At 42.3% G+C, this 14,994-nt stretch overlaps 1 protein-coding gene across 3 annotated transcripts in view; it reads right to left on the reverse strand.

The window, feature by feature from the left end:
• Window positions 1-10,570: 10,570 nt before the first annotated feature.
• Window positions 10,571-14,994, reverse strand: part of LOC116503684 (cytochrome P450 2C20-like) — a 40,820-nt gene continuing 36,396 nt past the window's right edge. For 2 of the 3 annotated variants that reach the window (XM_032210254.1, XM_032210253.1), the window contains 3 exons: window positions 12,932-13,119; window positions 11,735-11,876; window positions 10,571-11,607 (listed from right to left, as the gene is read on the reverse strand). In XM_032210254.1, coding sequence (XP_032066145.1) covers window positions 11,408-11,607; window positions 11,735-11,876; window positions 12,932-13,119 — 530 coding nt within the window. In that variant the 3' untranslated portion in view covers window positions 10,571-11,407. The remainder of the gene's footprint in view (window positions 11,608-11,734; window positions 11,877-12,931; window positions 13,120-14,994) is intronic. The other variant, XM_032210255.1, reaches the window with a different exon arrangement.

Below are 14,994 nucleotides of genomic sequence, written 5' to 3' on the forward strand. Positions count from 1 at the left end.
TGACAGGTTGAGGGCCTTGTCTACTTCATTCATTAAAATATGGACTTCCATGACCCCTCTCCTGCCTGAGGAACTATTCTTCAAATAACGCAAATAGCTTTTGAAACCTTGTAGGACTTAAGGTGTTTCTTTCCTCAGCTTTTGTCAGCTTGTTAGAGATGATCCTTCAGACTTGAATTCAGTACTATGAGGGTAATGAAATACAAACTGCTTTAAACTGTGACTTCCAGGAGGTTTACACAGACTAGGTCTCTCATCCAGAACTACCAAACTCCTAATTCATCATAGAATTATAATTTAAATAGTCAATATTTTCATTGAATAAATTACCAGGAAGCCTCTGAGGTAAATTAAACCCAATTTTCAATTCCCCCAAAGTTTTATAAACTTTCCAAATCAATATCAAATTGTTTGTGAGGTACACTCTGTCCATCAGGTAATGGAAAGGAATATTTTTATCAATTCATTTATATCCAAGTCTAGTAATGAAAAACTGACCAGTGGAAAAAGTGACATAGAAGAATACAATGTCTGGACACAAGGCACAGCACAGAACAACTCAGATAACTAGGTCAAGATCAGAAGACGTGGAAAGACCTGGACCATATTATCACCAGGACTTGGACACCACTGAATGGATAACATCATCACCACCACCACCATCTGGGATGAACTACTTTCATCTTAGATGCGTGTTGTGACTCAGCAGATGTCTGCTGTGAGTCTTTTCGGGATACAAGATTCCTTATGCAGCTGGGGCTTGTTAGGGGCAGGTTTGGAGATAAAAGGACGGATGCTGCCACGCCCTAGTCGCAGGAGTCAACGTTCCTTCGTGCGTACAACATTGCTTGATACACTTGAATAAGTGCTTTGGTGTTTCCTGTAACCCTGATTCAAGGCTACACTGGAGAAGTGCAGCGCTTGTAAGAGTTGTTTTGTTTTTCATTCAGTTATCGAGTCAGAGACTGTATTTATGTTATTTTTTGGGCTCGAAGCCAGTTTGAACTGAGAACTGATAAAGAAAGTTCCTTTTAAGTTTATTTGTCTTGCCGTTTGTTAAGAGCCCTGAAGGAGGGACAGAACAGATTGACTCCTGCCTGACAAGCCTTAATCTCAGTAATTATGGAGCAGTTGATGGCTGAAAATAGATTGATGGCACAGCAGATCGCAATGTTGTTGGATCAAGTTCAACAGTTAGGGTGCCATGCCCCCCCCCCCAGCCGGGGAGGAGGTGCCCAGTGGCCATGCCATATGGATATGGTGGGAGTCTAGCTATGTGTGCCGCATTTCTGGGACGGTGCCGGCTGTTCCTGGGCCTGGGAGTGGAGGACTTTCCCACTGGCCGGACGAGGGTGCGATTCATTGTCGGCTTGCTCTCGGGTACAGCTGCCCGTTGGCCCACCCCCTTGTTGGTTCAGCAGGGCCCTTTGTTGGATGGCTTCCAGGGCTTCTGCCAGTATTTTGGAGGGATGTTTGAGGATCCGGTCAAGGGGGAAACAGCTGCTAGAGGTTTGAAATCACTGCAGCAGGGGAGTGGTTCATTGCAGGACTATGTGTCTGAATTCAGGCTATGTAGCCAGGATTCCACATGGAATGAACCAGCTCTAATGGACATGTTCCAAGATGGATTGTCTGAGGCCTTGCCGGATGAACTGGCGAGGGTGGACAGGCCACCGACGTTTGACGCGTTGATCCACCTGTGCCTCCGGATAGATGCCTGGCTGCAGAGGCGAAGGCCTCGCCGTGTATTCCAGGAGACCACCAGCATGCCGGTTCAGCAAGGGACTGCAGTGGACTAGGAGGAGCCCATGGGGTTGGGTGCTGTCAGACCTCGAGTGTCACAGAGATGGACAGACGACGTGCGGAGGGATTGTGTTTTTACTGTGGGGATCTTGGACACCTGGCAGGGAACTGCCCCAAGAAGAGCAGAAGGGTTGTGCGGACTGCAGCCGTCCCTCAGCAACGCACGATCAAGTCGGACAACCAGCACGTTGGTGCGGCCGTGTTACCCCGTTCGCACAAGATAGCGTGCGTGTGGGGGGTGTGGAGTCCCAGGGCAGATGCCCTGCCGAGTAAAGTAAAGAACCCTGACCCTGCGAACTTGCTTCTACCTCGGACTGTTCTACCCATTGCATCCTGCGCTGCTGTTTGTCATCCCGTGAGCATGCAGGCTCTGGTACGGGATGCGCAGCGGGGTGATGACTGGGTGGAGCGACGAAAGGCAGAAGTGGGGCTGGCGTCCCCATGGACTTTGGAAGGGGATCTTTTGAAGTGTCAGGGCCGGCTCTATGTTCCCACAGGGCACATCCATCGATGGGTGCTCGCGCAGATTCATTGCGCATCTGCGTCAAGATATTGGGGTTTTGTTCGGACGTTGCGCCTGGCTTCCCGTCAATTTTGGTGGCCCCATCTGAAAAATGACGTACGGAGGTGCATGAAGTCATGTGCCCAGTGTCATTGGGCCCGGTCTACAAGGAGAACTCCGCCGAGATTCTAGCCATTGTCGACTCCGGTCCTCGCAGCACTTTGTCTTTAAGGTCCCAGAGGGGTACCAGGGTCTTGGACCGTGCTCCAGGGAGGCTGTCACCAACACTTCTGGGCCGCACCCTGATCATCGAAACCGGGGGAAGGGCTCGGCGGGAGGGGATTGCATGGTGGTTCGGCAGGAGTCGGTAGAGCTGCAGTCAACCTCTGATGGAAAGGGGGTTGGTGGGTCGGCCGTGCAGAGGGTGGAGGACCATGGACAGGGTGTTAAGGCTCGGCCAAAGCTGGTAGAGGTGCCATCAACCTCCAATGGTAGGGGGGATGGTGGGTCGGCCTTGCAGAAGGTGGAGGACCCTGGACAGGGTGTTAAAGCTTGGCCGAAGCTGGTAGAAGTGCCATCAACCTCTGATGGTAGGGGGCTTGTGGGTCGGCCTTGCAGAGGGTGGAGGACCCTGGACAGGGTGTTAAGGCTCGGCCGAAGTCGGTAGAGCTGCCGTCAACCTCCGAGGGTAGGAGGGCTGGTGGGTTGACCTTCAGAGGGTGGAGGACCCTGGACAGGGTGTTAAGGCTCGGATGAAGCTGGTAGAGCTGCCATCAACCTCCGACGGTGGGGGGGGCTGGTGGGTCAGCCTTGCGGAGGGTGGATGACCCTGGATGGGGTATCGACGCCAGGAAGGGCGGAAGGAAACATGGTGGCCACCGGATACCTAAAGAGTTCCGATTCAAGGGGGCTATGCCTCCAGAGGTTTGGGATTCATGAAAAAGGCACCAAGGGAAATGGGTGCAGGTCATCTTGTGGACACAACATTCCCACCACCACAGCCAGACCATCGGACCCTGGGGAAAGGACCCTGCGGTGGGGGATAGTGTTGTGACTCAGCAGATGTCTGCTTTGAGTCTTTTTGGGATACAAGATTCCTTATGCAGCTGGGGCTTGTTAGGGGCAGGTTTGGAGATAAAAGGACGGATGCTGCCATGCCCTAGTCGCAGGAGTCAACGTTCCTTCATGCGTACAACATTGCTTGATACACTTGGATAAGTGCTTTGGTGTTTCCTGTAACCCTGATTCAAGGCTACACTGGAGAAGTGCAGTGCTTGTAAGTGTTGTTTTGTTTTTCATTCCGTTATCGAGTCAGAGACTGTATTTATATTATTTTTTGGGCTCGAAGCCAGTTTGAACTGAGAACTGATAAAGAAAGTTCCTTTTAAGTTTATTTGTCTTGCCGTTTGTTAAGAGCCGTGAAGGGGGGGCATAACAGGTCACCATGTGCAGTTCCCTGAAAGATGGGAAACCTCCCCCCCCACCTCCAGCACCCCTCTCTTGCCTGATCTGATGAATGAGCAGATCATTTGCGGAATTCAATTTGTTTTCACTACTGGTTCTGTTCGCGTGGCTTAATGGGTGTTTCATGGCTTGGCGTGTCTTGGTGGGTGTGGCTGGAAGGATACTGCAAAATCCCCATTTCCTCCCGATCAGCTGGGACTCGGGAGGCAGAGAATAGATGGGGATGAGGGCAGTCAGAGGTAATATTTATCGGTTCTCCGAACTACTCAAAATTTCCACTAACGGTTCTCCAGAACTTATCAGAACCTGTTGAATACCCCCTCTGGAGCAGATGTAATTGGGAAGAGGCAGTCCTTCAGATAACCCAAATAACTTTTGAATTCTGTGAGTCGTAAGATTTTTCCTGTCACCAGCTTGTTAAGGAATTGAATTCAGTACTGTGAACTTTTTACCGGTGGGTAGGCCTGCTTTTATCTATTTTAGCAGGAAAAAAACAAAACCTTAGCCCAATTATCCACAGCACCTATAATTCAGCAAGAAGGATTTCCTAAGAATTTAAGATCTTATATTAGGATCACATATGCATTTTTGGAAAAATATATCTAAAATAATTGCTTCATCTAATCCTTCAAATAATATGCAGACCTCCAGCTACTTCTTGATTAGTCCATGTCCTGAATTCTAGACAATCTGCAAATTAAAATGTTTCTTGCCTTTGCTTTGTTCTACTGTTTATGAAGAGTGAATTGTGTTTCACTGTCACTAGTGGGGTCATCAGCAAAAGGTAGGTCATGCAGGAAGAATTCCCCTGAAATGTGACTTGGTGGACTTTGGAAATCTCTTCAAGGTTGGTTAAGTTTTAATGTTTATAAAACAGAAGAACCCAACATGAACTGAGTTTTTTACTTTGAAACATATTCTGTCCTGAAAGCCCAACACGACTCACTGGCAAGACGATGGCAGCAATCCAGACTCCCACAGACAAGAGATACAGTACAAACAAGAGCTTCTCCAGCTTGTTATGAACGGTTGTGTCCTACAAAAGGGCTCCTCCCAAAGTCTCTTCTTATATACTCTCTTGGGAGAAGCCAAGCCACAACCACCTGGACTTGATTATCTCTTATGAGTCTGTCTCCATAACTGTTTCCTCCGTTTCTCCGCCCTTTGTTGCTGGGCATCAGGGACAAATTCCCTTTGATCTTCCCCACTGCTCCATGCCTCAGGCACCTCCTGGTGGCCAACCAGCCTCCTTGGTCCCTGCTTGGAGTCTGAACCCTGCCCAGGGTCCTCCACATCCTCCATAGCCAACTCATAGGGTTCCTCGCTATTGGAGTCCATCGGCAGCTCTAATGGCTCCTGCTGGGCCACAACAGGTCAGTAAGTATTAGGAGGAGGAATTGTATCTCCAATAGTCACATTCATTGTTTGGATATGGCCAGCTTTAGTGATGGTCAAAAAAGACTTGCTTATGTAATAACTCATCTACCAGAACAGCACATTCCCTAATTTATTTCAGAAGGATCAGATCAAAAAATGTAATAGTGCTTGGAAGTTTCAGTCAGTCCAAAATATTGAAAGAATATTCTGAAAGGTCTAAAACTACAAAATTAGATGATATTTATGCTACTTTTACAGAAATTTGATAGCAGAGAAACTCAGCAGAAAATTTGCTGTTCAGTACTACAAGACACTCTGGATCAATGAAGTAAAGCTCTTTTCCTTGATTATTCTCATTTGTTGCACTGTAATCTGAATGCTTCCAGAGAGAATGAGGTAGAAATCAGGATAAGGAGACATGACATAATTTGATGTCTTTCTAATTTTCTCCCATTCCCACGAGTGGAATGTTGTGCTATTTTCCCATTTGAATCGCTTACTCTGAGAATCTGGAATGATAGTTCTGCATTGCATTTTTTTTCTACAAGAATTTTGGTTAGCAGCTCTGTTTTCCCTTCTAGATTTGTATTAAGTTTATTTAATCAATATCTTTTTCATTTTGGAATGATGATTCTTCAAGATTCCCAACAGAAACGACTTCCGGGGGAGGAGCCTGTCGTCGCCGGGGGCTCAACGGAGCTCCCCTCAGAGTTCTGGTCTGTATATCTAAAAGATCTATAGATATCTCCCCTTTCAGGCAGAAAGGGGCAGGGAGGAGCTCAGTTGTTAGAATCTCTTTGAAGTTCACAGCCTTTTGTCTTTCGCTGTGAACGGAGAAGAGGTTCAACACAAAGCTGAGGTTTTTTTTACTCCAGCCAGATCTTCTCAGCTGTTTTTTTCAGCTCAAGGCAGGTCGTCCTCCCCCCTCAGGACAAATCTAAGCTATTTAAAATCGGTCCGAGCAGCGACCATTCCTGAAAACCCTTTTTGTTTATTATTATTTAAAATACCAGCTTCAATCTTACAAAAAACTCCTTTGTTTAACTGTTTTTCAAAATGGCGATTTTATAGCCTTCGCAGTTGATATATTTAATCAGCCCTGTTTTCCTGAAGACTGCTCTTTACTAATTGCCGAAGTTTACTCAAAGTATTTTATTGTAAATCAGGGTGCACAGAGACTTTGTTTGTTCGCTTTTGTTCTTTTATAATGGCTCCCAAGTCAAAACATTCTAAACGTTTTCTTAACAATACATCCCAAGTAATCGCTATAAAGCCACAGTCTTTGCCTTCTACGCCCCCTACTGGAGATTTGTTGACGAAAGAATTTCTTTTTGAAACTCTCAGAGAATTTAGGGAGGAAATAATGCAATTTATTTTGGAACTATGTGATAAACTTGATGCCAAGATTGCCCAAACAAAGGAGGATACCATCGGAGTTATAACTGTGATGACAGATTATATTGCAGGAATGGAGGATAAATTGGAACTTTTGGAAGCAGCCAATTTTAATCTGACATTTAAAATTGAAATGTTGCAACAGGAAGTTGAAATGGCAGAGAGACAACTTGTTATGACAAATTATAAAAAGACTGCATTTGCAATAAGAGTTAGGGGATTGCGTGAAAACGAACAGGAGAATTTGAAGCAGACCTTTTTTGAGGCTTTCAGTCGTGTGGTGGGAGGTCCGGGACTCAACTTTGATTGGCAGATCCAAAAAATTTACTGCCATAATTCGTGGACAGCAAAACAGAGACAGCTTCCGAGAGATGTGGTTATATATTTTGCTACAAAAGAATCCAGAAACGCGATACTACAAGAGTTCTACAACAACAGGCTGCGAATTGATGGACAGGACTTGATCGTTTTTAAAGAGGTGCCACCCCAGATGTTAAAAGCCAGGAGAGACTATGCTTTTTTAACTAAAGAACTTAGAGATAATCAGATACAGTACAGATGGGAAGCGCCGTTTGGTATTACAGTCATACTTGACGATCAGAAACATCGCCTCAATTCAGCTTGTGAAGCCCGAGACTTTTATCATAAGATTTTAAAGGCGGGACTTCCTGAATTACCCGGACTTGGACAAATACAAGGAGAAGTACAAGAGAAACAACCAATCACACAACTACAAGGCGGGAGCTACCTTTTTTCCCCTTCTGAAGGGCAGCAGAGCGGAGAACAAGGATTTAGTTATGCTTCCAAAACATTTGCTTAATCTTAACTTGAATAATACTCTGTGACTATGTCTTGTAGAAAATGGCATAGTGGTATACCGATCAAGAGACATTAAGGCTGTAAGAAATGATGCTGATCTCCTCGGAAATTATATTGTATGGGACTTAAAAAAAAGACTTGATGGATAACTTGGAACTTTTATATAAACGGTTTATGTTTTATTCTTTAGGGTGAGGAAGGCGGAGATTGTGATGCTTCCGGATTGTGGTTTAGGTTGAATCGAGTTGGGAAGGGTGGCGCAGATGGGAGGGTAGTGAAGGTTTAATTAGAGCTTATTTTGAGCCAGAAAGTAAGTTGACTTTTATAGTAATTTTTATTTGAACATAATGTTTGGAAGAATATACTCAGGGAGCTTGAAGGAAGGCGGAGCAAATATGGGAGGTGTACGGATGATAATAAAATATATATATGGACACGGGTAGAGGCAGGATGAGAGGAGTTGGAACAGAAACCGAGAGAAATATTTGAGGTGTTTAAGTTGCTTTATAGAGAAAGAGGTAAAAGGGATATATTAAAGGTTTGGAAATGGATACATATTTAGATAAAGAGATAAGGTCCCTAGCTAGAGTAGAATTTTATTTGATTAACTCACTTGGTTTCAACATAGTTTGAAATCCTGCAAGTAATAAATTAATTGAGATGAGGAATGATGCACATTGCTTAAGTGTTAATAATGATGGGAAGCTGAGCTTAAGGTAGAGAGTTTATTGATTTCTCTTTTTTTGGGGGGGGGTCTTTTTCCCCTTTCTCTTTTTTTTTATTTTTATTTATCATTTTTTTCTTTTTTTTCTTCTTCTTTTATTTTTTATTTTTTATTTTTTTTAGCTTCTAATCTATTTGGTTTCAATATACTCCAGACTTTGCTTGACAAAGAACGATGTCGGGAATGGGATCTGGGAAGTCGGAAGGGGGTCTGGGAGGGGGGTTCATGGGGGGGAGGGGGGGAGGGTGGAAATATAGATTCAATTTTTAAAACAATGAATGCACTTGGATACTTTTTTTTCTTTCTTTTTTTTCCTTTCCTTTTATTTTTTTTTCTTATAATTTTAGTGTTAATTACAAAATGAATAGACCAATGAATAGTAAAAATACACCGAAGTGAGGAGTAGAGGGAAAGAAGAGGGAGGAATTAAGAGGGAGTGAGAAGGGAATGTAAGGAGGGTGAGATGGTGGGAAGGGGAGAAAGGAATGGTTGAGGGGGAGGGGAAGTAGAAGAGGGGATTGTTGGAGGGGAGAAATGAAAGTTGGAGGGGTAGAAGGAAGGGTGTATGAAGGATAGAAGTGTTATGAGTTGTGTTTATTGCTTTTATTAACTGCACAGTATTTAAGTGATTGTATAAAGGAAAATGAAAATGAAATAAAAGATGTTAATATCAAAAAAAAAAAAAAAAGATTCCCAACAGAAACTTCTTTTTCCATTGCCTGGATATTGAATTTCACTTCTGAAAAATCCAGATCAGATTTTTCATATGTTTATAATCAGACAGATTTTTAAAATCATCCTTCCAGATTTTGCTGTAGTTTTGCAAAAGGTGAGAAGAACACCAGAAGATTAGGTTTAACAGATTAACAGAGTTGGAAGGGACCTAGTAGGTCATCTAATCCAATGCCCCCTCCCTCCCAAGCCCAAGCAGAAGACCCTACGCCATTTCTGACAAATGGCAGTCCAATCTTTTCTTGAAAGCCTCCAGTGATGAAGCTCCCACAACTTCCAAAGGCAAGTTGTTCCATTGGTTGATTGTTCTCATTGTCATTGTTCTATTCACTCATCGTTTATGAAGATATTGAAGAGAACTGGTCCTAAGACTGAACCTTATGCTACCCCACTACTTACTTCCCTCCGTGTAAATGTAGACCCATGAAGGACTACTAGTTAAGTACAGTTTGTCAGTCAGTTACGAATCCATCTGGTGGTGATGCCACTTTTTTCTAGATTACCAAGAAGTAGGTTGTGGTCTACTTTGTTGAATGCTTTGCTGAAGTCTAAGTATATTGTGTCCACAATATTTAACTGGTCTACTAATTTAGTCACTATGTTGAAGAATGAAATAAGATTGGACTGGCATGATCTGTTTTGTTTTGCTGCAGTGCTATGAGCAGCCAAAACAACACAAATTATGTTTCTATGGTTCATTTTCAATTTTTCATTGGGACTTACATCTGCAGTGTTCAGCATAGTAATTTGATTTATCTAGAAAAAAGCCAGGCACATTGATCTTTTGTTATTTGCATTTCTCTGGATTTTTCCTGCCATGTAGAAAAAAACCTACTTGTACACCATATAAATGTTAATTGCTAACAAAATGCATATATGTTGTAAAATGGATATTTGTCCAGGAAGAACATGGCAAAAGATTCTCTGTTATGGAATACTCATCTTTTTTATTTATTTTTAAACATAAATTGGGATTTCTGTTAAATTGTTTTTAATTTATATTTTCTTATATTGATCACACACACACACACACCATAAAGGAATTCTGGGAATCCAAATGCTGGATAAGGAACAGATCTGGAGTCAGATAGTTGTTTTCCAACAGAAGTCCAAAGACCAGGAAACAGCAGTTCGATACCCACTGATGCTGGGGTGGCTAAATTAGGGGCATTGGTGCTTTTTCTTTTTGAGCAGGCATGCTGATCATCTTTGCTCTACCTTGAGTCGCTGTTGGCATGGTTCTTGAGCTATGTGCCAACCATAATCTGCCCCCTCATGATGTGAGTTAGATCTCTCTCTCTCTCTCTCTCTCTCTCTCTCTCTCTCTCTCTCTCTCTCACACACACACACACACACACACACACACACACACACACACACACCACATTGTTCTGCTCATTGTCTTCTAGAACAATCTCAAATGTTTAATTGCTGACCAGCTCCTCAGATCAACAGCACATTTCATCTTCCTCTTCTGCTTCTGTCCCAGAGAATTTAGACGGGGGGGGGGAGTTATCACTTAACAAGTGCCTACACCAAAGTAGATGTGAGATGGTATAGTGGGTAAACTGAGGCTTCTGGGAGGAGAAGTGGAGACCCTCAAACATTTAATGTATGGAGGTGAGGCAGTTGGTCTCTGATTTGAGAACAACCTGGTTTAATTCAAATAATTTAAAATTTTAAAAAAAGCTAGCAGAAAAGAATAAAAGAAGATCAAAAATTAATTTGATCAAGGCATCAAATTGAATTTGAAATATTTTTGAAGGGTATTTGTTTTATTTTGGTCAGGTTTTGACCATCATCAAATACTATAAACACAACAAGGATATCTTTGAGGGCATTCTGCATAATATATCTATTTAAGATTCATGTAACTGGGTTGTTGATTAATTCCATTTTGTAGGCAGAATCTCCTTGAGTCAATTTATTTGCCTTTTGACAGGATATTTTATCAGTAGTGGACAAAAAAAGAACACGAACCCTTTGAGTTTAATAAAGTTTAACATGAAACAAAATTTTCTTAGGAATGGCTTCCATTTTGAAATCCTAAGATGTATTTTTTGCATTTTGTACTTCTGGAACCATTGATTTTCTGAACTTATATATTCTAATTCTTTATTATCCACAATAATAAAGTTATTTATCAGAAATTAGATATAGCAAATATTATAGTTCAATCAGATACAATATTCATTCTGTCAGTCTTTAAAACAACCATTAGCTGTCAATAGAAAATGACTCAATCTTGCATTTAGCCAAATTGTACTAATACAAGATCTTCCTTGTTACTTTCAAATATAGATTAGTCCACAACATCAATTTGTGATAATACTTCTAACTGAGACCCTTGTATAGTTAAATCTACAGTATTTGGTGAATACCACTTTGGGGGGGCTATGAAGCTATTAAGTATTTCAGACGTATTGTTAATTGTGCTAAAATATGTCATCAGATAAGAGGTCAGAATAGCTACCTTTGCTATAAAAAGTATTACATTTGTATTCCACATCATTTTTAAGATTGCCTTTAAATGTAATAACCATCCCACATGCTTTATTTGAGTATCTATTAATGTGGGTACTTTCTCATAATTATTGACCACAAGTGTCCACTGAACGTTTAACAGCTCGTATAAGGGGATATTGATTATTTCTGAAGTCCATAAACAAAGACATTACATCCGTATCTTTGGTGTCCCCAACCAGAGAGAAGGTGAAATTCTGGAGCAGATTGCTGAAGAACAGGAAGAGCTTCATCCTAGCCAGGGCCTCCCCTGGACAGGCCCTCTTCCCTACAATAGCAATGAAGAAAACAGAGGTTATTTAGGAAGTACTTGCTGGAACTGTATCTGATAAAAGACTAAGGTGGATCAGGTAAGCATATGAATTTGCAATACTATCTGTTCCAGAGGCTTGTACCTGCTGAGAATGCCATGAAAGCATCCTTTCTCTTGAACTGACCATTTTCATCCAGAAAATGATTGGGATTGAATTTCTCTGGAGTCTCCCAATGAAGAGGGTCAAAATGTACAGAGGTGAAGACTGGCACAATAGCCGTGCACTAGAAGGAGAGGAAGAAACAGATGCCATTAAATGATACTATTTAATATGGAGAAGAAAGTGCCTTTGCTTTCCACTTGCCTAAAATAAAAACAGGCAGTGACTAGCCATCTGCTGAACTTTGCAGAATGAAGAGGGAAGGAATATATATTTCTTTCAGTACATATTTCTCTAAATTGCTCTTTTATTCAAATTCAAATTCAAATTTAATAAATTTATATGCCGCCCAATCCTGAAGGACTCCGGGCAGCTTACAGAAATACATCTCTAAAAGGATAAAAATTAAAAAAAATAGAGAAAAGAAAAACTGATTAAAAAAACACTTCATGCACTTAATCTAGGCGGGGCTGGACCTCATTCATGAGGTCAACAGCCCCAGGCCTGCCGGAATAGCCAGGTTTTAGTAGACTTTCGGAAGGCCGAGAGAGTTGGAAGGGTCCGGATCTCTGGGGGTAAATGGTTCCATAGGGTCGGAGCAGCTACAGAGAAGGCCCTCTCCCGAGGAGCCGCCAGACGACATTGTCTGGTCGATGGCACCTGGAGAAGGCCCATCCTGTGTGATCTTATCGGCCATTGGGAGGTATGTGGCAGAAGACGGTCTCGCAGATATCCACGTCCTAGGCCATGCAGGGCTTTAAAGGTAATAACCAGCACCTTGAAGCGCATTCGGAGACCGATAGGAAGCCAGTGCAGCTCGCGGAGGATAGGTGTAACATGGGTGTATCTCGGTACACCCAATATCGCTCATGCTGCTGCATTCCGGACCAATTATAGTCTCCAAAAACTTTTCAGGGGTAGCCCCATGTAGAGCGCGTTACAGTAGTCAAGTCTTGAGGTGACGAGGGCGTGAGTGACCATTTGAAGTGCCTCCCAGTCCAGGTAGGACCGCAACTGGTGCACCAGGCGAACCTGGGCAAAAGCCCCTCTGGTCACAGCTGACAGATGATGTTGTAATGCCGCCAGAGCCTGACATCAAATTGCCTCTCTTCTCAAAGAGCTAAGTCATTCTTTCCTTTCTTCCCTAGAGAACCTTCTTAAATACTTGTATCACCATACCTTGGGAATAGTGTAACCATGGAACTTTGTGTCACAAGTTGTTGCCCGTGGGAAGGTTTCAAGGGTCCCTTTCTGATATCGCTGAACCTCATGAATAAAGGCATTTGTGAAAGGCATATTCAATCGGTCTTCCATGCTTGGAGTGCGATTTGTACCCACAACTTCATCAATCTCCTGTTGCACTTTAGCTGTGAGAAGAATAGATTGAGATGATATTGACAGATTTTGTCATATGAGCACATGCAGTCATTTTAATAGAAATACGTGTTCCAAAGCACATTGAGGGAAGACAGTTCTAGCCAGGACAATAGCTTCTCCTCAAAGTCATTTCTCAGTAGATACTATTTCAATTTTTCTAGTGCAAGATGAGATTCATATTATTTGAATCTCTCTGTTGTGGTCCTGTGGAGCTGGCAGCAGAGTTGGACAGTAAGGAGGTATGGGAGGAACATGGGTCAGTCTTGGAGTCTGGGGAAGGTTTGGATGAGGGCTCTTCATTGGAGGCAGAGAAGGGGGCAAGGACCATCTGCTAGTTACGAGCTGCCTCCAGAGCATGACATCAGCGAGACAGAAGAACAGTGTGAGTTGTATAATCGGTTCAAGCTCTGAGAAGTCCTGTTTGACTCTGTGACACGTTTGGAGTTACAAAACTAATTGGCAATTAGATCTCTGGCAGTGTTTCAAGGGAGATAAAGGTGGGTGCTTATCAATTTATCCTGAAAGTCTGCGGCAACTCGAGTAGACATCTGTCAGACTCTTTAGACTGTTTTTGAATCATTATGGGCTATGAATGACTATAATTCACAGCCATTTAAATAAAAGAGGGATTTGGGGACTAAGATTGGGATTTATGCTTTCTCAGGAAGCCTAGGTCGAACACTCTGTGCCTTACTAGATATCTTGAGAGGCAGTAAGCATAAAGCATTTCTGTGTGGGTTTTCTGAAGTTTAGAGTCTTCACCGAAAAAGAGGATAAATAGTATTCAGGAGAAAAGATACAGTCCTTAAATTAATTTCCTAAACTGTTAATATATATGTGTATGCATATACACATTAATATTTACACCAGCAGCAAACGAGCATTCATTCCTCCAAAAACCATGAGGCCCATTTTCAAAAAGCTAGTGGTTCAATCTATAATTAATCAAGCAATTTGGGGTGGTATCATGAATTAAAATTAATTATAATCTGTAACAATATTTATTATTTTTCATCTATGTTATAATTATACATTCCTGTTACCATTGTCTGAAACAGTGTATTTCAAAATGTTGGAGATGATTACCTTGAGTTAAAAGGAATGTTCATTTATATTATTGCAAAAACGATCCTCAAGAAAACCTATACTAATTTCAGTCATGCATACTAAGATTTCAGACAGCAAGTATTAAATTATTGCAATTGTTTGAGTGGTCTATGGTTGTATGGCAGAAGTGGAATTCAGACGGTTCTCTCTGGTTCAGTGCGTATGCGCCGATGGGACACATGCACCCACATTTGTGAGGGAAGGTAAGTGAATCCAACTGCTTCTGTATGGGTGGAAAAATTTTGTTACAGCATTCAATCACTTGTCCCAAAGATGCTTTTTTCAGGAGGCAATTGGACTGTCTTGCTTTTTCTGTGAAGACATTTTTCTTCTCATCCAAGAAGCTTCTTCAGCTCTGACTGAATGGTGGGTAATGGAAGAATTTATTTCCCTTGCAGACAGCTAGGCATTTGCATCCTTTTAGAGAGTCATTGAGCTACTTGGAGGTTTGTCTGTGTCCTCAGGGTCACCTAAATAGTGCAAATGGTTCCTGTAGACTGCCTTTTTTCTGGATGAATGGATTTCCAGAATAATTGCAGATTACAGGAACCATTTGCACTAGTCAGGTGACCCTGAGAACACACAGATAAATCTCCAAGTGGCCTCAACGATTATCTAAAAGAATGCAAATGACCAGCTGTCTGCAAGGAATATAAATCCTTCCATTCCCCACCATCCAGTCAGAGCTGAAGAAGCTTCTTGAATGAGTCTTGAAAGAAAAAACAAGAAAGTCCAGTTGCCTCCTGAAAAAGCACTTT

Source organism: Thamnophis elegans, chromosome 2 (genome assembly GCF_009769535.1).
Source record: "Thamnophis elegans isolate rThaEle1 chromosome 2, rThaEle1.pri, whole genome shotgun sequence".
In the NCBI taxonomy this organism is placed as follows: Eukaryota; Metazoa; Chordata; class Lepidosauria; order Squamata; family Colubridae; genus Thamnophis; species Thamnophis elegans.